The sequence below is a fragment of the Babylonia areolata genome, chromosome 7 (genome assembly GCF_041734735.1).
Source record: "Babylonia areolata isolate BAREFJ2019XMU chromosome 7, ASM4173473v1, whole genome shotgun sequence".
NCBI classification, from domain to species: domain Eukaryota; kingdom Metazoa; phylum Mollusca; class Gastropoda; order Neogastropoda; family Buccinidae; genus Babylonia; species Babylonia areolata.
In genome coordinates this window covers 24,949,637-24,973,774 of record NC_134882.1, presented here as the reverse complement: position 1 = coordinate 24,973,774, position 24,138 = coordinate 24,949,637, and the positions used below count along the sequence as shown (strand labels likewise).

The 24,138-nt window shown below is 44.5% G+C and overlaps 1 protein-coding gene across 2 annotated transcripts; it reads right to left on the bottom strand.

The window, feature by feature from the left end:
- Positions 1–1,082: 1,082 nt before the first annotated feature.
- Positions 1,083–23,721, bottom strand: LOC143283917 (uncharacterized). Of its 2 annotated transcripts, none has more exons than XM_076590341.1 (3): positions 23,608–23,721; positions 5,743–5,817; positions 1,083–2,220 (listed from the first exon to the last, which is right to left on the bottom strand). In XM_076590341.1, exons 1-3 carry the CDS (start codon positions 23,628–23,630, stop codon positions 1,584–1,586), a joined length of 735 nt encoding a protein of 244 aa, XP_076446456.1. In that variant the 5' UTR covers positions 23,631–23,721; the 3' UTR covers positions 1,083–1,583. The 2 variants fall into 2 exon arrangements, with proteins under 2 accessions (XP_076446456.1, XP_076446457.1); XM_076590342.1 differs by lacking the exon at positions 23,608–23,721 and adding an exon at positions 23,060–23,425.
- Positions 23,722–24,138: the final 417 nt, after the last annotated feature.

Sequence of the window (24,138 nt, the reverse complement as noted above, 5' to 3'; positions counted from 1 at the left end):
AACAAAACAAACAGCGACAATCTGGCGTTTACTAAGTAACCGCTGATATGTCACCAATAAGCCGAATTGTTGTCGATCGTTGACAATTCAGTGGTTAACTGAGCTCTGCCAAATTGCCGTCAGCGATTAACTCAGTGACAATTCAGCGGAGATGACAAATCAGTGGTTGTATCCATGTACATTTACAACTCCAGGTTTGGGAAAGAAATAGGAATTCCTTTTGTATGCCCTTGTGTGATCAACCATTGCAGCTTTGACATTTTTATGAAATATTTTGGAGTCATTTAATGGTGGCCAAATTGAATCAAAGAAATCATCAGGAAAGCCAACTTCTTCGTTCATGGGCTGAAACTCCCACGTTCACTCATATGTACTTGAGTGGGCTTGTACATGTATGACCATTTTTACCCTGCCATGTAGGCAGCCATACTCCGTCTTCAGGGGTGTGCATGCTGGGTATGTTCTTGTTTCCATAACCCACCGAATGCTGACATGGATTACAGAATCTTTAACGTGCATATTTCATTTTCTGCTTGCGTATACACACGAAGGGGGTTCAGGCACTAGCAGGTCTGCACATATGTTGACCTGGGAGAACGAAAAAATCTCAACCCATTACACTCCAGACGCCGTTATCGAGATTCGAACCCGGGACCCTCAGATTGGAAGTCCAATGCTTTAACCACTCGGCTTTTGCGCCAGTCAGGAAAGCCAACAAAATCTAAAATGTGAATGTGAGTTTCACTGAATATGGTTGGAATCTTTCTTGTCTCAACAATGCAAAGAACATTACAATAGCCAGTGCTGTGGAAAGTAAATAACAATAACAAAGAGATTGCATGGCAGCACCATATCACAAAATGTGATGTCAAGATGTGGGACAAATGCTTTGTGTGATTTGCTAAGAAGTGAACAGTCTTTAAGGCTTTAACCAAAATCCTGTCTGAAGTGGTCATACAGGTTCACATCATGTTTTTGAAGAGAAAAGGCTGATGTGTATGATTCTGCCTTTTTCTCTTCTATATATTCATTTATTTCTAGTTATTGTTCAATCAGATCAAGTGACCACACAATCAGGAGAGTGTATGCTACCCATATACTGTATGACAGGTTCCATTTAATATCAACTAATGCATCAAAATATAACGATGAGATATACAAACCAACGATAACAACTGAAGTTTTACTTCTCAAAAAACAGCTTACTCACCAGAATCAAAGGGACAGGACGTACAGCAGTGTACAAAAATAAGAAAAGACAGTTATCATCTGCTGTTTGAAACAAATACACAATTGTTATCAGATCTGCCATTAAAAAAAAACAAAAAAAACCCCTTGCATTTCTGAAAATACAATTCAATATATCACTTGGTTTTAATACTGAAACTACATGTCTTTTAGTGATTCTCATTTCAGAGCTTCACACTTCTAATACGTCACTGCTGAGCTGAATTCTTTGGTCATGGCTAAGTTCCCTGCTTCACAGGTTTGAAAAAAAACAACAACACAAAATGTACAATGTATCTTATGCTGAACCCATGAATCAAGTTTCAGAATTTGTGCTCTGGAATGTTCTGGGAATATTACGACTTGCGCTTTTTCGATTTCTTGGACTTTTTGTGCTTCCTTTTCTGGTGTAAGTGTCTGTCATCCTTCTCATCTGTCTGTCTGTGATGTTTTCTTTTCTGTTTTTTGCGGTCTTCCACCTTTTCCACATCTAAATCAGAAATGGAAATTCTTGATCTCTTTCTGCAGTCCTGTTCCTTTTCACTTGTGTCAGAGTTGTGTATGTCTTTTCTTGCTGTTTGTGGACTTGATGCTTGTCTTTTATCCGAATGCTCAGATTCTTTGTAAAACAAATATCCTCTATGATCAGATAAATCTGAACACCAATCTGTTCTCTGACCACTTCCATTGGGCATACTATCCCTTTTCTGGTGATACTTGACATGGTATTGGAAACTGGTTTTACTATCACTGGTTTTTCTTCCATTGTGTGGATTATCTTTTTTCCTCTTGCAATATTTGTCTTTGTAACGAAAATAGGTGTCACTTCTGCTGTCAGTGGGTTTTCTAGGAGAAGAGTCTTGATGGATGGAGTTAGGTTGATGAGTGTTGTGCAGTTTATGCCTGTGCATGAAAGGCCTGTCATCTTGAAGAGTGGACAGTAACATGTTCCTGAGAAACCTCTTGTTTGGGGGAGGGGCTGGGTTCTTCTGCCTGCACACAGAAAAATACTTATCAATTAAAAATGTCACATCTCAGACAGAAATATCACATCACAGAGTATTTCCTTTCTCATGCACAAGTACACACACACACACACAACACATCTATCTATGTATCTAGAGATCTATGACGTGAGGTAAAGCCTTGTATAGTTTGCATAACATAATAGTAGGGGGAAACCAGAAGGTAACAGTGAGAGTGAGAAAGAGACAATGACATTGACAAAGTTTTTATTTGTTAGGCCTCTGGCCCTTAACAAAGGAGTGAGCCAACACACAGATACAGAGAAAAAATAAGCTGATGAGACTTCCAACTATACAAGTCATGCAATATTAATATTAACTCTACAAAGTGACAACAATTCATAAATTTAGTCTAATTTGCTGTTATATAATAATGTATATTTATATAACACCCTTTCTCTCTAAGAGCTCAGGGCGCTTTACATGAGGGATGTACTGCTGTTTCCAGTGTTGTGTATGTATATGTGGCAGTGTGAGCCAAAAACAAAAATAAATAATGAAATAAAATAAGTCAATAAATATCAAAAATAAAAAAAGAGATTAAATTGCGAATAAAATAAAATTTAAAAAAAGAAAAGAAAATAAGTATTTAATATATAAATAAATAAAGCCCATGGATTATTTCCCTTAGAAAATAAATGAAGGCTTAGCTGCTCACATTAAATTTATAATTTGCAGGATCCCACCACACCCACAACTCACTCACTTGACTACGAGTAATACAGAACAACACACAGATACGACAAACAACAATATCAACAGTGAACACCTAGTCATACAGTCTAATCAGGACACCATAAAAAAAATTACAAAACAAATATACAGCCTCACTAACAATACACATTATAACAGAGACTGCTTTATCATATTCAAACAACCATTTATTAATCAAGGAGTATTTTAGAAGGGGCTGATGGGGTGGACAATGGGTCAAAAAACACAATAACACACAACCATGCACCTCTAACTTCTCCCACAATTATTTCACAAACAAAAACTACAACCAAAAAAATTCAAATTTTCCTGTCCTATTAACAAAACCCAGTCCCAAAATTTGGCAAATCCTAATCTTAACCCCTTACTAAACCCAAATTTTGCTGTTCCTACTCCTGATCAAAATCCCTCTAAAAATAATAATAATAATAATAATTTAAAAAAATTTTTAAAAACTGCTGCCGCCATGCAGGCTAAACTACTACAGGGTCAGAACATGGTGGCTTCTTGGCATCTTTGTAAAAACTCAAATCGGACTATTCACATCAAATTTAAAGTATAATCCATAAAATTATTCATATAACAAAAATAATCCTAAAAATAAAATTAAAATACTCATCAATACTACAAATACTCTTGGTTAATAAATTAAAAAGAAAAGCATTAATAATAATTTTAAAAAAATTAACTTCCAAATCTTTTTACCTCAATAATCTACAACACAACAAAATGGGGGGTAATCGGAACTTCAGTCCACACTACCACATCTATGTGGGTAGGGGGTGCTCTGTGTGTGTGTGTGCTGTTCATGATGTGTGTATTGTCATTGTTTCTTTGTTGTCTCTTCTTTTTCTTGATGATTGTTGCTTCTCTTTTGTAACATGTAATTGGTTGTTATTTGAGTTTTCTTGATTATTGTCGTTGTCTCTTGTTTTATATGTAATTTGTGAAGCGCAGTTGGCTAGCCCTCTCTGTGAGGGAACAGTGCTATAGATGAGCAATACATTATCATCATCATTATTCTTATCACTATTCTCAGACGTCTGATATTTGGCTATATTTTTGCTAAATTCATAGTTTATTTGAAAACAATTTGAAAACAGTACCTCATAATTTCTCTTCAAATACTAACAAGATTTACATAAATGTCACTCTGCTCCTTTGTAATCTGCCCCAAGGACAACAATAATTAAGTATAAGTAACAATTATATGCAACTTTCCTCTGATCAGGTGATTAACCAAGTCAAAAGACCCATGATTTTTTAGTATGCTTGATCAGAAAAGTCATCAAACAATACAACATTAAAAATGTAAAGGAACAGGTCATCAAGTGAGAATCAATTCCAATGTTTATTCCTCACAATGTTTACTGAGGATGTTGTCTCCTTGGGCACAGATTGTAAGCCCACGATTTCTCACAATCCCATAATTTCTCTCACTGTCATTATCATGATCGTCGTTGTCGTTTCCCCCCATTTCTCCCCCCATTTCTCATTTCTTTTTATCTCTCTCACTTTTCTGTTAGATTTGCACAGGGAAAAGACAACAAAAAGAACAACTCTGATGATAGAAATATTTTTGATAAAAATAAGGGGCACTTCCCATCATTTCTTACACATTGTGGGGGCGCCCCCCACGATTTCTCGCAATTGAGAGAAACAATCCCATGATTTCTCCCAAAGTGAGAGAAATCGTGGGGGCACTCCCCACGATTTCTCTCAAAGTGAGAGAAATCGTGGAACTGCGAGAAATCGTGGGCTTACACGGATGCCAGAAGATGTCAAGTGTGGTGAGTGTACTTCACAATGTTACCATCCAAAAATGTCACTTACTCAAATGAGTAAGTCTAGATTAGACTACTGCAACTCTTCTTGTTGATCTCCCTGATAACAAACTGAATAAACTTCAACACATTCAGAATCATGCAGCCCAACTCGTACCCCACAAACCCAGGCATGAAAGTGCAACATCATTACTCGGAATACTTCACAGACTGCCTGTTAAAGCAAGAATTCAATACAAAGTAGCTTGTCTCTGCTTTCAGTGTCTCAATCACAACAATACGCCACCGTATCTTTCAGATCATCTCCATCTATACCATCCTAGGTCGATGCCTCAGATGACACCTCTGTTCTAACAGTTCCTCGGTTTTCCCTGGAGACCTTTGGCAAAAAATCTTTCTCTGTCTTTGCTCCCACAGTCTCAGAAAAACCTGGTGTTTTTCAATCACATTTTGGTAAAATTAAAAAAATGCATAATGTATGGAGTACAGAAATGGTGTTGAAATTTGTGAGGACTGAGTATTTGAATGTCAATCAGATAAAATTAAGCAGACACATTGTGAATGTTTCAGTTAGAACCTACCATATACTGGTACTCAAATCCCGTTAGCAAACCTGACCCTAACCCAGGCTATTTCAACATGGACTAAAGCATATCCCCCTTATGCATTCTAATACCTATGCAGTACCAGGTGGTTTGTTCGTCTGTTTGCAAGTAGCAGTAATATCAAAAAAGAACTGCAAAACTTCTTGGATGCAAATTTCATACAGTTTATGATAAAATAAAAAGAATGCAGACACCATGAGTTAGTCCATATCAGTCTATAATGATATTCTTTGTCTAAAACTAGTCACCAAGGCTCTGTCCAAACTGCTCTGCAATATTTATAAAATTTATATCATTGTATAAAATATCACCATAGATCAGTCCAAATTAATCTGTAATCTGTGTAAATGAATTCAGATGAATAGCCAGTTGAAAAGTGATACTTACCACCCCAAAGCTCCATGCTCTTTAGCTCTTTCTGCTCCTCGCTTCAAGTCTTTCAGTATCTCTTGCACAGCCAGTCTGCAATTCATATAGGAATAAGAGGCTTGATTATGATTTAGTGGGTAAATACTAAAACACAACAACTCAAATGGACATCTTTAGCAATGCACACACACAGTGTGGGAGGAATGGTCGGGAAGGAATCACTGATCTGTGTAGAGACCAGCGGGAATAATAATTTCCTAGTGAGCAGTGGTGGATTCCGTGTGAGGTGTGGTGGAGTGATTTGCCGACGCAAGAACCATCTCTAGGTGGAAAAAGTCTGGCAAAACCACAACAAAAGCTATGCAAAAAAAATGTAACCCCCCCCCCCCCCCACCACTTGCTCATGCCAACAAGAAAGAAACAAACCCAACATCCCCTAATAATAATAATAATGATAATGAATACTTGTTCAGCGCTTTCCTCCCTTAAAGGGAGCTAAAAGCGCCTTACACGAAACATAAAAGATTTAACGCACAAAAGCATAAAACAGATTCAAAGACTACCCGTATTACATTACTCGATTACGCACACACACACACACAAACAAAAAACAACAATGAACAAACACACACACACACACATGCGCACACACACACACTCACAGATGGCATGGCTTATAGTTGAATGTCACTGGAAAGACACTGAAGGTCTGTGCATAGGCGTTTTCTAAAAGATGTGTTTTCAGACCAGTTTTAAAAGATTGAAATGAGGGAGAATGGCAAAGATTGTGAGGTAAACTGTTCCAGACAGATGGGTTTGAATGAGAAAAAGAAGAATCACTCAAGGATCAGGTTTTTACACAGGGAGCAAGTAACCACTGTAAATCGGAAGATGTTCTGAGTTGTCGAGGGGGTGTGTAAGTTTGGATGACTTCTCTCAGATACTGAGGGGCAGCACCCAAAATGGAGTTGAAGGTGAGAGTTGCAACTTTGTACTGAACGAGGGCAGAAACTGGTAACAGTGAATGCAGATGAGTGATATTGTCAGTCCTTTTGATTCTAAAGATTAACCTTGCTGCTGTATTTTGAACTTTCTGGAGTTTTTGTATTAAGTAGTGAGGACAACTGATGAGGAGTGTGTTACAATAATCAAGTCTGGACACCAAGAAAAACTAAAGAGTACCTGTGAGCTGTTTACTAAGTGATGAGCAGCAATGACGTGGAAGTGTGTGTCTCATTTGTGTAACAGTTCTTTTTTTTCTTTTTTTTAAAGTTGTATAACTATAAGCATTGAGAATTATATGCACATTTCTGTTGACATGTTTCTGTGCATCTGTGTATGAATGAGAACAACAGTAGCCCATTTACTCTTGTTGAGTCAATGTGAAGATCAGGCATCTGCTCCTTTCTTTTCAAGCTGATGTGGTGTAGTGTACATGGATCAGTCAACAGGCTTTGACCCTTTTTGAAACTGAAGCATTTTCCTGAATTTCTTTTTTATCACCTGATCATTTCTCCACAGATTATTTTTTACCTTCAACAAAGATTTTATTTTACATAAACTCAATATACATGACAGCACTGAAACATATTTTTTCTAATCAGAAAAGGAGGAGTTTGTATTATACTCCATGTTTGGTGTTTACATATACTTACCATGTCAAACTGATGCAAACTAGGCCTATGGTTTGCTCTGTTTGGCCAAATTTCGCGCGGCTAACAGTGAAAAGACGCCCCTCTTAGTCTGGCCCGCTCTTAGCCAATCAAACGCCTCTAACAGCTATAAGCGCTGAATCATTCCGTGGCCATGAATGAAAATGCCCCATGAGAACCACGGCGGAGACGCGGGGACGGACGGGCGGGCATTCGAGTTTGACATGGTAAGTATATGTAAACACCAAACATGGAGTATAATACAAACTCCTCCTTTTGGTGTCATATACTGTACCATGTCAAACTGATGCAGAATTTAAAGCAAATGGAGGAGGGCAACGCCTACTGGTTCGTATGGGGAGCCCTTGAAACTGAGACGGCAGTGTTAGCCGCGACAAAGGAAATCCCCTTGGAACCGTCAGCCCTGGTCATACGGAAATCCCGGAGGTAGAAGTTGATGAAGGGATTCTCCGACCGCCAGAAGGCTGCCTCCAAGACATGCTGCAGTGGTACCGAGTGCTGGAAAGCAGCCGAAGTAGCTATGGCCCGCACTTCGTGTGTTCTGGGATTAAGACAACTGAGATCCTTGTGTGCATGAGAGTAGGCTCTACGAATGACTTGGGAAACCCAGCGGGAAATGGTGCCTGCAGCGATATCTTTCTTGTAATTCTCATTGAGGGAGATGAGAAGGCGCCTCTGAGAAGAACGCCTATGGCGAGACCTATTGCAATAGTATTTGAGGCACCGAACGGGGCAGAGATGCCTATCTTCATCATCTTGTGCCAGAATATCCGACAAAGGTCTGACCCTCAGAGAGGGGGAAGGGACCTCGGGGTCTTGGTTCTTAGCCAGAAACTCTGGAAGGAAACGAAGAGTGATGGAACCATCTCTGTGGAATGCTAGATCTTGTGGCATACCACTAAGACCATGAATCTCACTTCTACGACGGCCCGTGGCCAGCAACAGAAAGAAAGTGGTCTTGAGAGTGAGCAGGTCAAAAGGAATAGTCCCCAATGGCTCAAAGGGCTGTTTTCGAATGAAATCCAGCACCAGGAACAAGTCCCAGAGGGGCACTCTTCTGGGATTCCTAGCTTCCTTCAGAGAGGCGCCCCTAGCCACTTCTCTGAGCAGGAAATCAGCTTCAAAAGCGGGACCACCTAGCTGTTTGATAGTGGTACAAATGGCAGACCTGTACCCTCTCACAGAACTAGCAGACAGGTTGAGAACCGAGGAGCAGTGAGCCAAAAAGTTGGCCAGCTGCATGCTCGTAGGGTTAGTAGGGGGAATGTTCTGAGCTGTACACCAACTCAGCCATTTCTTCCATCGAAAGTCATACAAAGTCTCTGTTCCCTCCCTCCTGGCTTTGGAGACTATGGAGAGGAGGTCGGAGGAGGCACCCCCCTTGGTCAGCGCGGCGGACACAGAGGCTGACCGAGGGGTGGAAGACTTCAATGGTGATGCTGACAGATCCGCCCGCACAGCAGCCACGCGTGCAGGTGGAGCATTTGAGGATTGGAGTGAGGAATGCCCGAACAAGGCTGCCTCAGCAGATGAGGTTTGGTTTCCAGTTCCAGTGGTGAAACATGTGTCAGGGACTGAAGGACCGGAAACCAGGGCTGGGCTGGCCATTTCGGCGCAATGAGGATCATCTGCGGGCGTTCCAACCTGGCTTTCCGTATCACCTTGGACAGGATTGGAAAGGGAGGAAACGCGTAGGCAATCAGACTGCTCCAGTCTAGAGAGCGAGCGTCCACTGCCCATGCTTCTGGGTCGGCGACTGGAGAGACGTAAGTGGGAAGTCTCTTGCTGAACCTTGTCACAAAGAGGTCCACCATCGGCCGGAACCACTGTTCCCACACTCCTTGCAGGGTGTCCTTGTCCAGGGTCCACTCTGTGTGTATGACACTCTTGGACCTGCTGAGAGCATCTGCCAAAATGTTGTCTTTCCCTGCTATGTGTCTCGCTGAAAGTGCAATGCCCTTGCTGTGGCACCAACGGAGGAGAGCCTCGGTCCGCAGAGAGAGGTCTGCCGAGTGCGCTCCGCCCCCTTTGTTCACGTAACAAGCGACTGTTGTATTGTCCGTGAACAAGCGAATGGTCTTGCCTTTGGCCTCCGCTATGAAGTGCTGGAGAGCCCTGCGAACTGCCTCCAGTTCCAGAACATTGATGTGGCATAGGCGCTCCTCCGGGGACCAAGTCCCTGCTGCATGGAGTGAGTCCATGTGGGCTCCCCAGCCCATGGAGGAGGCGTCTGTGAATAGTGCCACCTGAAGAGTAGGTGGGGCTATGGGCACCCCCTGTGTCAGAAGAGGGGTGGTTAACCACTCTGATGTCACCTCGAGGAACCACTCGCCCAGACATATCCGGGTATCCCATGGCTGAGTGCTCTGGGACCACCGTAGCCTGAGTGCCCTCTGAAGAGGGCGCTTGAGAACCCTGCCCAGAGGGATGAGAGGTGCCATGGACTCCATCATGCCCAGGAGGGAAGAAAGTGTCCGCGCCGTTGCTTGGGAGGAATGGCGCAAGTGGTTGAGGAGGCCTGCCAGACGGTCCCACCGATCTGGCGTCGGAGAGACTATCATGGACCGCGTGTCGAATCTCATCCCTAAGAAGTCGAAGGACTGGCTCGGGGACAGATCGCATTTCTCCTGGTTCGTGATGAAGCCCAGTTGGGAGCACAGGTCTAGAAGTCTGGCTGTATGACTCTGGCACAGAGCCTGTGACTGGGCCAGAATAAGCCAGTCGTCCAGGTACAAACAGAGCCGAATGGACTCCGACCGGACGATTGACACCAATTCCCGCACCACCTTGGTAAACAGGAAAGGGGCAAGGGACAGACCAAATGGGAGGGCAGAGAACTGGAACACTCTCTCCCTCCACACGAACCTCAGGTACCGGCGGGATGCCAGGTGGATGAGGATATGGAAATAAGCATCTTTCAGATCGATGGACGTCGCCCAATCTCCCCGTTGCATGGTCTCCCGAATCTGTGCCTGTGTGTCCATCTTGAATTTCATCTTGGGGAGGAATCTGTTGAGGGGGGACAAGTCCAGGACTGGTCTCCACCCTCCGGAGACTTTTGGAATCACGAACAACCGGCCGTAAAAACCGGGGCCCGGGTCCGAGAGTTGAGATATCGCCCCTATGAGGAGTAGGTGCGATATCTCTTTCTCTAAGACGCTCTCCTGCTCCATCGAGCTGGGCACATAAGGAGGAGGAGTGGATCTTAGAGGGGGGCGGTCCCCCACCCAAGGGAGCATGTACCCCGACTCTAGCACCGACACAATCCAGTCGTTGAGTCCCAGAGCACGCCACTGATGCGCGTGCCGGGACAAGTTTCCTACTTGGAGGGGCTGAACGACTGGCGGTGCTGAATCGGGGCCCAGTCATTGGGGGTGCTGCCTTCTGGCCTTGGGCATGGCCGGACGGCTTGGACGGCCATGAGGTGGTTTGTTCCTCTGCCGCTGATTCTGAGCACGCCGCTTTGGCTTAGGAGGCGAGGTATATGGAGGAGCCCTGGTGGCGGGTCTCTTCAATGGCATAGAACCCTGGCGCCCCTGGGAGGATTGGGCTAAATATGAGGCCACCTCCCGGTTTGTCTCTGCCCTGTGGCTGACAAAATGCGGCGCATACTGGCCGAAGAGGGAGTGCTGCTGTGCTGGGATGGACCGCAGAGCAGCCCTCTCCTCTACTGGAATGTTAGAGAGGCGGAGAACAGCATCCCGCCGCGCTAGCACCGTATTGAAGTGAAGGCTGGTAGCTGCGTCTGCAGCTGCCGTGAGACCAGACGCTACTCGATTGCCAAAAGTGTTTAACCTCGGGTCTGAGAAGAGGCCAGGCAGGCCAGAGGAAGGAGACTCCGTGCCCTGCTGAACTGGACGTCGTTCCCACAGCTCATTGGCTCTGTGGAGGAACGCGTCAAAGAAGGTATAAGCCGTGGACACCTCGAGGAGGCAGCGGCGGGCCAGTTTGTCCCACTCTGCAAATGTCTTAAAGGGAAGAGTAGCTGAGGTGGGGAAGGTGGTGCGCTGTGAGACCAACATCCTGTCCTGCGCGGAGGGCTCTGCTTCCCTGTAGGCAGGGTGGTCCTGTGTGTACCAGGACCACACTCCTCCCTTGGAGGGATCTTTAAGGAACTTGCCTGGGGCAAAAGCGCCCGGGGCAGAGAGTGACTCCCTGCCTGGAGAAGGGATGGAAGCAGCACCCCTGACGGTGCGGGCTGGCTTATTAAGCCACTCCTGAGCCATTTCTGGCACTCTGAGTCGCCTTGTGGTTCTGGAGTTAGAGTCACCTGACCGTAAGAGGGTTAAGGGTGACAAAGTTGCCTGAGGGACTGATTCAGCATGTGTGACCCTATTGGGGAGGGTCAGTTCGAGCTCGGCAAAGTCCGAGTTTGGTTCAGGCTGGTCCCTAGGGAGGCGTGGGCTCCATCTGTCGCACTGGGATGGGGGCGAAGAGTGCTCATCTGCTTGTTCGTCCTCATCCGAAGACAGGGGCTGTCCTTCTTGTTCACAGTCCATCCCCTGCTGGGTGCCATCCCAAGTGGATGTACCCACGGGGCCATCCTGTGGGCTGTGGTCAGCCCAGCGGGATGAGCTGGGGCGATCCCGAGCAGGGACCCTGGTCTCCTCTGATATGTCCTTGACACCTGAAGAGGGTGGGGAGTGTGTGGACCGTAGGTCCAACCATGCTTGGGATGGTGGGTGCCACACCTTCTCAGAGAGAGCGTCCCTGGACGCCAGAGGGACCCACGAGTGCTGTGAGGGGACGAACACCCACTCATCTCCTTTTAGGACCGAGGGCTGGGTAGGTGGGAACAGCAGGCTCCCACGGGCTGAGCGGGGTCCCTCAGCTGCCGTCGGTCCTGAAAAGGAAGCCGTAGTGACCGTGGCGGTCACCTGCGTGCTGACAGAGGACCGATTCGAGGTTGTAGTGTTAATACTGGTCGAGGAGCTCGACCTGCCTGACGAGGAGTCAATCCCTCTTGTCGGGGCTGTGTGTGTCACTCTGTGGTCTGTGCTGGGTTGGGTCCGGTGGGGAGCGGACCAGGGGTTAGTCCCTGGTCCTCCCGGGAACCCAGCATGCACCATAGGTGCACCCCAGTACGGGTAGAATGGGGGATACCACCCGTGGGCACCAGCCATCCCGTGACCCCAGCCCCAAGGGTCACTGGTGCCTTGACCTCGTTGAAGGGAAAAACCTGGCCAAGTCGGAGGGAGGTCAGGTCCGACTTGGGTGTCAGACAGGCCGAAAGGCCGGCGGTCTGACTGCCCGGAACCGCCTGACACGTGCGGGACTCCCCCAGCAGGGGAGACCGGCCGGATAGCGGGGAGACCTGCAGAGCAGGTTGCCACGCGCCCAGAATCCCCTCCCGTGGGGAGACTGGGGTGGCTTGGCCCGGGGTGGGCTAAGTGGAGGTCCCCCCCCGGAACCAAATGTTTTTCTCCCCCAGGAGGAGGTGGGGGAGGGGGGTCGACCGAGAAGGGAGGAGGGGAAACAGCACTGGGGCCCCTGAGGGCCGTCTCCGTGTGGGGACCCGGGTAACGGCGGGGGGCGGCCTCCCCTTGGGAGTCCGCACCCAACCGCGAGTTCCCACCACCAAGAGAGGACGTGCTACTCCCCCTTCCACCCGCCTCGCGCTGGGACACTTCGGGAGGTGACGCTCGAATCCCTTTCCCCCCGGTCCCCTTCATGACCGTTTTATCGGGACGAGCGTCCCCTCCGCGATCAGCGTCTGCAGACGCATCGCCGCGGTCCCTATCGGGAGAAATCATGAGCTCCGGGCCTGGGAGAGTCTCTTGGCGAGTATCTCTGCCAGCATCATGATCCCTGCCTTCGTAGGATGGCAAACGAGGCATGGTACCGCGCGTAAGCACCCAGCGAACAATTCGATCCCCAACAGAGAAAGGAAAGACAGGATCGACTCAGAGGTAGAAAAATACGAAGAAATCGAGGGGGCCGAGTCGAAACGAGTACACAGAATGTAAGCACAATATACATGCAAGCCGCATACAACAAAATAAGGCCAAATGAAAACGCTTAATAGCCGCGCGAAATTTGGCCAAACAGAGCAAACCATAGGCCTAGTTTGCATCAGTTTGACATGGTACAGTATATGACACCAAAAGGAGGAGTTTGTATTATACTCCATGTTTGGTGTTTACATATACTTACCATGTCAAACTGATGCAAACTAGGCCTATGGTTTGCTCTGTTTGGCCAAATTTCGCGCGGCTAACAGTGAAAAGACGCCCCTCTTAGTCTGGCCCGCTCTTAGCCAATCAAACGCCTCTAACAGCTATAAGCGCTGAATCATTCCGTGGCCAAGGCTCTCCACGCCCTTCTTGTCAGCTGTTTTCAGATCTCTTTTTCAACATGAATCCATCAATCAGGATATGGTGAAGAGGAGGATTTTAACAAGTATTACTTTTTGAACTTGATAACAACTTTCTCTACTCTGTATATCCTCTTGTTCTTGGTTTCACAAAAAATGAATACCAAGTCAGATAAAAATAAGAGTTTCAAAGTTTTTGAATATTTATTTGATGTGAAAAAGTATATGAAGAATATGGAAATTTGATTTGGAGTCTGCATTGAAAAAGACAGTCATCTGCCTTGGGAAAAGTGCACAAGAAAGAGCAGAAATGGGGAAAGTATCATGAACTGTCAAATGAAGAAAAAATTAAATATCAAATTCTTCATTTATCATCTTGCAAGGATGAACCAGAAAGACCAGATTTTACCAAACAGGATGATATCAGTAATTACAGATAAAATATTTGCAAATACTACAAAGAGTGAAGGGAATATAATTTACAAGACAAAACAACATAAACATTCAGTGCTAACATTGTAATAGTGCTGCTCATTTCTGGAATGCAGAACACATTGACCACGGATACTCTGTGATTTTCCGCAATTATTTGTGTCCTCCCTGGTGGAGGTCGACGGAGGATGGCGTCGCCATTGTCAACCCAGGCTGTGAGCAATCCAGTATAGCCTCTGAATTCTTTTCCCTCATGCAGCGTGCCCTGGGCAAATCATATCTGGTGGAGCCCATCTCTCTCCAGATTAGATTTTCTTGTTCAGTTGTAGGGTTTACTCCCCACCTGTGGCATGTGGCACTGGGTTACATGGTTACCAGTAGCAGATGAACACCTCTCATCTGACATCATATTGAAGAATATCAATCACTCATTCTCAGTGCAATTGACTATGGGCTGGGCTCAAAACACTTTCTCAATGCATCCCCCTTAAAGACCCACAAAAAAACCTATGTAAAAAGAGGTGTGTCTTCAGCTTTTCCTTTTCAGGTTCTGATGGGAAAATGACAGCTACACATCCATTTTTCATCACAGAAATAAACATACTGGCATGCCACAAAAAACAGCTATAAGTTTGTATAGGTACATTTTTTGTTGCCCTAACACCTGAATAAAAAATCTACTGCAAAATTTCTATGCTTTACGAGTTTGAGAAAATAATTCAGCGTTGGCCTACTTCGAATTTGAAATTCACTGTTAGTCAAAAGGATGGAGGTGGACCAATTCAGTCCACATACACTACATGTAGGTTCTAAGTTTAGCGGGACATCCGCACTGATAATTCAGACGAATCATTTGTACAAGATCATGAAGCCAAATGCCAGAAACTAAACTTGCCACCTGCAAGTGCAGAAACAGAATGGGAAGAGCCAGACTAGAAAATAGTCCGAAAACTTGATGCACTGAAGGAAACAGTACCATGGAACACAAGTTAGCCACCTACAAAGATATTGTGAATGCAACCTGTGGGGAAAGCTATGGAGTGAAAGAACCAAAGACAAGAACACCTCCTCAATAATCCAGGCAACAACCAGAAATGGACAACATCCGAAATGCAAAAAGAAAACTCATGACAAGAGAGGCAAGGCCTTCAAGACTCACCTGTGATACTCTTAAAAAAATTTTTTTTTAATCTAATCGTTAAAATGTGTTCTGTATTTGTTATTATAAAGCTTTGCATTAAAAAAAATAAATAAAAAAAGAGGCAAGGCCTTGAAGACTCACTTGTGATACACTTTTTTTTTTAAATCCAAGCTTTTTATGTATTGAGTATAATGCATTTACTGTTATATTTATATTTTTTGTATTCTCTAAACTTGGCACTTTGATCTGATATTCGACCCAACAAAAGATCTGTCATTATTATCATTTTTTGTTCAAACAGGAACTTCTTTTGCTAAGCATGGAAGTTTTGTTTATTGCAAACATTTTGGTGCAGACAGTAAAATAAGGGAAATTACTCTGTAGGGGACTTAGTTTGCTTTAAACTGATCTTTCTCATCTTAAACATTACATTTTGAAATTATACTCAATACATAAAAAGCTTGGATTTTTTTTTTAAAGTGCATCACAAATGAGTCTTGAAGGCCTTGCCTCTCTTGTTTCAAAATGTAATGTTTAGGATGAGAAAGATCAGTTTAAAGCAAATTAAGTCCCCTAGCATTAATTAGAGTAATTTCCCTTTTTTACTATCTGCACCAAAACTTGTCGACTGACTTGATCTCTGTGTCATCGATCTTGATTGCAGGTGGGGGGAAGGCACTGGTGTTCTGTAAGCTAGCTGGTTCATTGTCGGGGCATAGCAGCTGATGACTGTGGAGAAGCGATCCTCAGACAGCTTCAGATGCAGGGTCATCAGCTTATCGTTTATCCCACGTGGAAGGCTGTCAAGCTGTTGTGCAAGTTTGGTTTGTATGGTTCTTGGGGTGCTATCTGGCTTCCCAATGCAGTAGAAGTTGTAGCCCCCTCCAACTTTCTCCAGCTGGGTTTCACTAGCAAACCTGGTTTCGCCCTGGGCTGCTATGTCCACCTGGCAGCGATCAAGCATTCCAGCAATAAGCGCTGGTCTGTCGTCTCTGTCTAAAAGGGTGCAAACATTCCAGGCACCCAGAGTCAGGGCATGACTCCTGGTTCTTTTCTTCTGTTGTTTTCGACCGCTAGTGTTGGATGTCCAAGTAGGTGCGGTTTCCTACTAGGTACTAGGCAAGGCAAGCTTTGTTTGGGGATCCTTTTATCGCCCCTTCCCCAGTGCTGTCCCTAAAATGGGCTGCTCTGACACTGTGGGAGGATACGGGCGCCACATCTGCCCCAGTCTACAGCGGATGACCATCACCCCACAGCCGCCTGCATGCAGAGTCATGACTAGGAACTGCCAGCAGCATCCTGTGCCTGTCCCCATTACCAATTTTCCATCGCCACAAGGCATGGGGAAGCTGGGTGTTGAAGGGCTAGCTCATCATTCCGACATTAACCTGGTTGCCTGGCCAGCACAGGACTTTATTTTAGTGAAGGAGTTGTGCAGTCCCTTCACCACTCTCTCGCCTACCAACACTCACAGTCCCACAGGTGCAAATACTGCCACGTGTAGGACGGCATCGACAGGTGCAGGTTTTTTCTTCAGAGTTCCGTCTCCTAGGAGGACTTCCAGCCAAGGATAAGAGCTCCCCCTGCCCTTTAGTCATCCTCTTTCGCCTTCACAGCCATTGGGAAAGGTTTCCTCCTCCGCCTGGTCCGTCGTTGAGAGACTTCACATGCGGCAGGTAGTACTGGGTTACATGGTACCAGTAGCAAGGGCTATGCCCCTGACCTGACCACACATGGAGGCACACCAAGTGCTAAAAGAAATTGCACACGTGGTGAGCACTGTCCAAGGAGCACCAACCCAACCAGAAGTTCCAGGAGAGTTCCGCTCTGCAAAAGGAAATAAAGTCTGACCAGGAATAGCTGAAACATCCGAAGCATGGAAACGTGGACTGCTTGATGGTGCCAAAGATTGGGAATGCACAGCTGACCTACCAGAGGGGAAAAACACCTGGAAATCATCAGCAAGAGCGGCATGAGACCTGACAGAGTACTCCACTCCAAGGCAACAAAACAAGCAATTCTGATTGAGCTCACTGTACCATACGAAAGCAGAATTGAGGAAGCCCACATCTACAAGACCAAGAATTATGCTAGTCTAACCAGCAGCCTGAGAGAATCTGGCTTCCAAGCCAAAGTCCTCGCCACAGAGATTGGTGCAAGAGGGTTTGTAAGCGCGTCTGCCTACAGCCTGATGAAGCAGCTGTCGATTTCTGGCAGAGAGAGGACACAGGCTCTCAAGGCAATGGCAGAAGCAGCAGAAAAGAGTTCCAGCTGGATCTGGTCGAGGAGGAATGAAAGTAAACTTCATAAGGATTAAATTTTCCTGCTCAAACTAGGCGTAAGATAGCTCAGTGGTTAAAATGTCTGCCAGAAAAGGTGACTCAGTCCTGAAGTGGTGACCACCCTGGAGGCGTGGGTTTGAACCTCCTGAGGACCAGGGGAGAGAAAAAAAACGGCAATTCAAGGGCATTCAGGAGTCATGACCTGGGTGTGGCCCGGCCCCCTTAGAGTGTGAGGAGTTAAGGGCCAAAACACTCAACTAAGGGGGGCTTTTCTTCTCTGATGACCTTGTACTGTCCAGCTCTCCATATGGTTTCTTATCACTAGCAGCCATTGTTAGTCTCAAGTAAACACACTGTCAATGAAAGTAAACCTGCCGGTCACGTCACAGGGCATCTGGCTGCTGATGTCTGGAATTTCAGTTTGTGCATAAAGAATGAGAGGGAGTGTGGGAGAGAGTGAGTGAATGTGTGTGTGGGTGCGGTGACAGCCGCAAGAAGAACATGAAGAACATGTATTTAAGTTATCAAATAACAAAATGTGGCATTCATCATTTGAAATGGAGAAATCCGCTCATGATCTATCACTGTATCAGTGAAAAAAATTACCAAACTATATGACTCACTCTCTCAAAAAAGCAAAAAAAACCAAAAAAACACACACACACACAAAATCCAGAAATACTCGTATCTTGCAGTATTCAGCTTTTCATTTGAAGTAATCCACCAATGAATTATAAAAGGGCAGTAAAAAATTAAATTAAAAAAAGAAGAAGAAAAGAAAAAGTAAAAAAGTATATTCACCCAGAAAAAGTTTCAGTTACAGGTATAGCAGAACCAGTAGATTTGTTAGGCAACGTAATATGGCGTCATTGTTTTTTCTCGAATCAGCACAGAGAGGAGGGGGTTGGAGGGGATGGGGGGGGGCACAGGAGCTCGTGTTATGACCGTTGTTTGAACTGGGATGAGGCCTAGTGTGTGTGGGTTAGAGTAAACAGTGGTACTGGGACATTGCTGCTCAGCTATACTATATCGACAGACCAGACTCCTTTCCCATGTCTTTCATGGTTGCAACAAAAGACACTCCTACTGAGACCATGCAAACCAAAATGCAAACCCAGATGCAAAACCTTACATGGATGTATTGCAAGAGTTAAGGGGAATGAGGAAGCTGATTGACTTAATGGTACTGCAGCAACAATAAGCAGCCTACATACAGGAAAATCTGAAAACTTAAAGTAAAAGCAAACCTAAAAAACCAGGTGCAAGGCATCAATCTTCTAAAATAATATGTAACTGAGAGAGGGAGCTGTCCAAGTCTAACAATAAAGGGAAGATCAAGAGCAATTACTAATGAAACTACTTCTTCTTCTTCTTCTGCGTTCGTGGGCTGCAACTCCTACGTTCAATCGAATGCACATGAGTGGGCTTTTACGTGTATGACCGTTTTTACCCCGCCATGTAGGCAGCCACACTCCGTTTTCGGGGGTACTAATGAAACAAATATTGACATCATCTCAAAACCAACAAAGTGCAGATTTCTTCAAAATCAAGTATACCTGGGCCTTCTCCAGTACAGCAGACTCAACACGCTAGACTTTGTTATGGCGTGGTAGATCTTTTCCTACCTCTTTAGCTATGCCTGTAAGTTTGTGTAACATTAATGCAAAACTGTGGCAGAATGTGTGTGCCTGTTTACATGTGTGTATTGTATGTCGTGGGACCTGGAGTGTGTGTATGTGCGTGTGCATGCATATATTGTGGGAGCTGGTGAGTATATGTGTGTAGGGGGGGAGGGTGGGGGATTGTATTGTGGGAGCTATGTACCAGCGTATCTACACAATTATATGCATGTGCCCTATTTGTTTGTGGGATTGACATTTACAAAATTATTTTATGTGTTTCACTGCATGTGTGTGTCTGCATTTGTGTACAATGCAAAATTCTGCCGAGTAATGCTTTATGCCTCTGTGAGACACACATAAAATACATCATACATGTGACATGTGTGTGTGTGTGTGTGTGTGAATATATTTTATATGTGTATATGGAGACAGCGGCCATTTCATATATTCAATATATGTTCGTTTGTCAGTTGAGGGTTGGGCCTGGATGTCATTGAGACTGCCGAACTGTTGTACATGCACTGTTTATGTGTGTGTGTGTGGCTTTGTACACTTGTGTGAGAGTGCACACAATAAATTATGTGTGGGTGCATGCAGGTTCATTGAATGTGTCCTATTTTCATGCTTATTTCTATTTCAATCACTTGTCTTTTATGTGTCTTCAGTTTTATTACATTTTGATATATTTACTTACTTCTTTATTTTAATTTTTTTAAATTCTTCTATTCCTTTTGGTGTTAATATTTTGCAAAAACCTATGGTTGGCTCTTAAGGCCTAACCAGTGTGTTGGGTTTTTCATTTTTGTGAAAGTCTGCAATATGCTCCTCTTGTTTCTGTTTTCTTTCCCAAAACAGATATGGAGTAGAAAACTAGAATATATGGATCAGACCACATGCTTTGACATCTACTTGAAAGTGAAACTGAAGAATTCTACACCCAGCTTCAAATGGTCATCAAGTTAACAAGAAAGACATCCTCATTGTTCAGGCTGGAATGTCAAGGTTAGCACAGACACCCAAGAAGACTGGACGGATTTCTGCAGTCGCAACTGCAATGAGAATACCAATGGCTGATACAGTGCTAGAACTTGCCAGTAACAAGGACTTGGTTTTTGCTAATACCCTTGGCAAACATCCCGATGATGGTCAAGGCATTCCCAAAATGGTCATTACCACAGCTTGTGAAGAACTGAAACAGGTTCTGGCATCAATAAGCTAAAACAAGGACATTCCCATGGGGTGACTTTGGCAGTGACCATGACCTTGTCATGATAATTATTAATTTTTAAGTATAGTTCAGGAACAACAAGAGAGGAAAAAATGGCAGTCTCAAATTCAATCTTGAAAAACTGAAAGATCCTGACATACTGAACAATTCCAAGTAGTCAGTGGAGGAAAATTTTCCCCTCTCTACTGCTTGAAGATCTCACAAAAATTCCAGCCAAGTGATGACTGAAAAAACAACAGATGTCCAAATGATAAGCTGGTGGAAATCCAAACCATGGATCACAGGCAATGACTTGGAGAAGTGTGACACTCTAGTAGGAACCTAAAATCATTAAAGAAAAGTAAGAAAAGACAGGAAAAGTGGAGTGCTATATTTGAGAGGATTGGTCAAGAAATGGAAATTGCAAGGGAAAGTTGAATCAAACAACAGTGTGAAGATTTTTAGAACAACATAAACTACAACGGCATAAAGAAACTTTTATGATTGTTCAAACTTGACCAAACAGAACAGTCAGCACTATTAACTAATTCAGAAAAAATATGGCAACTCTCTCATGCACGCACACACACACACAACAACATAAAAAAGGCAGACTGAGTACTGCTTTGAACTCTGCAACGAAGCAAAGGAAATCCAGGTGTGCTGACAGTGCAAAGTTCAACAAATGAGAATGACATTCTCCAACTACTTTGTGAAGAGGATGTACTTGTTGCAGAAGTGAGGTCTCTGAAATTTGGCAAGGCTTATGTAGCCAGTTACAACAACCCTGCAGAACTCCTGAAATATGGCAGAGATCAAGGCAGTAACTGATAATATTCTACCTCCATCTGCAACAACATCTGGCTCACAGGCGAATGACTCATGCTATGGACTAATGGAGTCAATCACTAATCATCATTCTTTCAAAGAAAGAAAATCTCCAACATTGCCAGAAATACTGCACCATCAGTTTGATCAGCATGCCAGCAAAGTTATGCTCAAAATCATTCAAAACATGTAACAGCCGCAAGCAGTTATCAACACTGCTGAAGAACAGGCCAGATTCCACAATAACAGAAGCAGCATCTAACAGACCTTTAACGTGAGTAACCTATGCAATCCAACACCAGAGGGAGTTCTAACATGGGACACAATTAGAAATTTTAACATCGGGCAAAAGCGAATCACTATCGTCCAGCTACTATGCTCCAAATGACCAGTGTGGAACACACTAGTTGCAATTAGAGAATGGTTCTACACTTTAGCTGGAGTTCATCAGGGCTGCCTTCCATCTCCCACACTGTTCAACATATTCCTGGAGTTTCAGTTTCTCAAAAAGGCATCACTGCGCTCGGATAAATCCATATATACTTTACCACATCTGCTAGGCAGATACCTGACCAGCAGCATAACCCAACGTGCTTCGTCAGGTCTTGACACTCTTGAGTGCATTCATATATATCAGTGTACCTATCCAAGTGGATTTATTTTACAGAATTTTTCCAGAGGGCAACATTATTGGAATCATGGATTCCTTTTCAATGCGCCAAGTGCTTGCTGCACATGGGACCTCAGTTTATCATCTCATCAGAATGACTGGACGCTTAGTTTGATTTTCCAATCAAACTTCTGAGAAAGGGCGAGAGCGGGATTCAAACCCAGACTCTCATGGACTCTGTATTGGCAGATGAGCATCTTACCCATTCTGCCACCTTCCTCCCTATTCCTGGAACGCACCATTAATCATTTAATGACACAATTGAAGATCATGTCAGTACTGTTAGCATTGGAGAAAGAATCATGAGCCTTCACTTTGTAGATGACACTGAACTGGTTGATGGCCTGGGAGGCAGAGAGTAAGAACTGGCATGGAAATTTGTGCAGAGGAGACCAAGTTGATGACCAGCAACAACACTGTCATAACTGGTGATTTTTCTCACTAACTGTCCATGGACTGAAGCAAGAAATGATGGATCCAAACCAGAAATCTGGACTGAAACCTGGAAGGAAGGCCATGTCAATGAAACATAATTATCATCATGCTCCTGCGTGCACAAGATTATTCCATCTTTCTGTATGCACGCAAGACATGGACCCTGACAATTCAATTTGAAAGAAGGATGCTCGCCCTTGAAATGAAGGCAGAGGAGACCAAGTTGATGACCAGCAACAACACTGTCATAACTGGTGATTTTTCTCACTAACTGTCCATGGACTGAAGCAAGAAATGATGGATCCAAACCAGAAATCTTCTCAGGGGTCAGGGTAGAAAAGATAACATCATTATCTGGACTGAAACCTGGAAGGAAGGCCATGTCAATGAAACATAATTATCATCATGCTCCTGCGCGCACAAGATTATTCCATCTTTCTGTATGCACGCAAGACATGGACCCTGACAATTCAGTTTGAAAGAAGGATGCTCGCCCTTGAAATGAAGGCTATTTCCACATTTCTCTCTCCCCCCCCCCCCCCCCCCCCCCCCTTCTTCTTTGTGACTGTCGGAGTGAAGGCCCACCACTTGTGTACACTACTCATTCCTTCTTGAGGGGAAAAATTGAGGATATATATATTATTATCACAAGACTTTGGATAAAAAATACACTGATCATATCACGTCAAACAGTCAAGCTGCACATTAGGAACATAATTATGATCTGCTTACATCATTTAGGTAAATAAAACTGCATTGGAACGGCCACAAACATCCAATGGCACTGCGAAAACATTCCTCCAACGGGGTTGTGGGGAAAGACGGACGAAAAACAGATGAAAAAGCAACAACAACAACAAAAAGAAGGTTGACTTGACTTGACTTGACTAGACGACGGTTTAGGCCTCTCCCGAGGCCTGTTCGTGTTCCTAAAGAACTATTACTGAAATAGTAGCATGCGTGGCGAGCGCGGCTAGACCAGATCAGTTGTCTGACAGGCTGGGTTATACAGGCCAGGTAGGCCCCTCCAGTGTTTATCTAAGCGGGTTTTGAAGGCATTGACTGATGGCGCCAGGACCACGGAGTCTGGGAGCCCGTTCCATTGTGTCACTACTCTGTTAGAGAAATAATTCCCCCTGACATCAAGGCGAAAGCGTTGTTTTTGGAGTTTTAGGGACTGACAACATTGCAGGATGGGCAGGAAAATCGTTTATAATGACCCAGACTCCGCCACAAATCCGACATAGATGAGATAAGAAGGATTGTTTCATTCAGCTTACTCTTCCAATGCTTTGTCGTCCATCGTATGCCAGCATCGGCATTACTTTCAATGGTTGTTTTTCTGCTGTGAAAGTCCCTGTCAGCGTCGCAATACGTCGTCCGGTATCAACTTCCGCTCTGTAACATGACGGTGTCTCATGAAATTAAGTCCTGCTCAACTTTGCACACAACTCCATCTGCCCACACAGGCAGATGCGCGCGCGCTCACACAGCCTACACCCTCACACACAAGTACACAGAGTCCCACCCCCACACGCACACACACACACACACACACACCGGCACACGACGAACCACCAAGAGAAAGAACTCGAATGTTTGTTTCTTTTCAAAAACGCTCTCACAACAAAAATGCTTGTAATGAAAAAACAAATTAATTAAACGGTGAAGAAAGAATTAGAAGAACAAAAAGAAAACGAATAAGGACGAAAAAGACAACAACAATAGAACAATAAAAGAAAAAGAAAGGAAAAATGACAGAAAGAAAAACAGCGTCCATGCAGCCATCATCTTGATGAGATCATAACTAT

Bases quoted from the DNA above. Each gene is read 5' to 3' on its own strand.
- LOC143283917 (XM_076590341.1), bottom strand. From the start codon at position 23,630: ATGGACGACAAAGCATTGGAAGA. The intron at 5,818-23,607 runs GTAAGCTGAATG...TATGAATTGCAG, and splicing joins GACGACAAAGCATTGGAAGA to ACTGGCTGTGCAAGAGATAC. The intron at 2,221-5,742 runs GTAAGTATCACT...TTCTGTGTGCAG, and splicing joins GAGCATGGAGCTTTGGGGTG to GCAGAAGAACCCAGCCCCTC.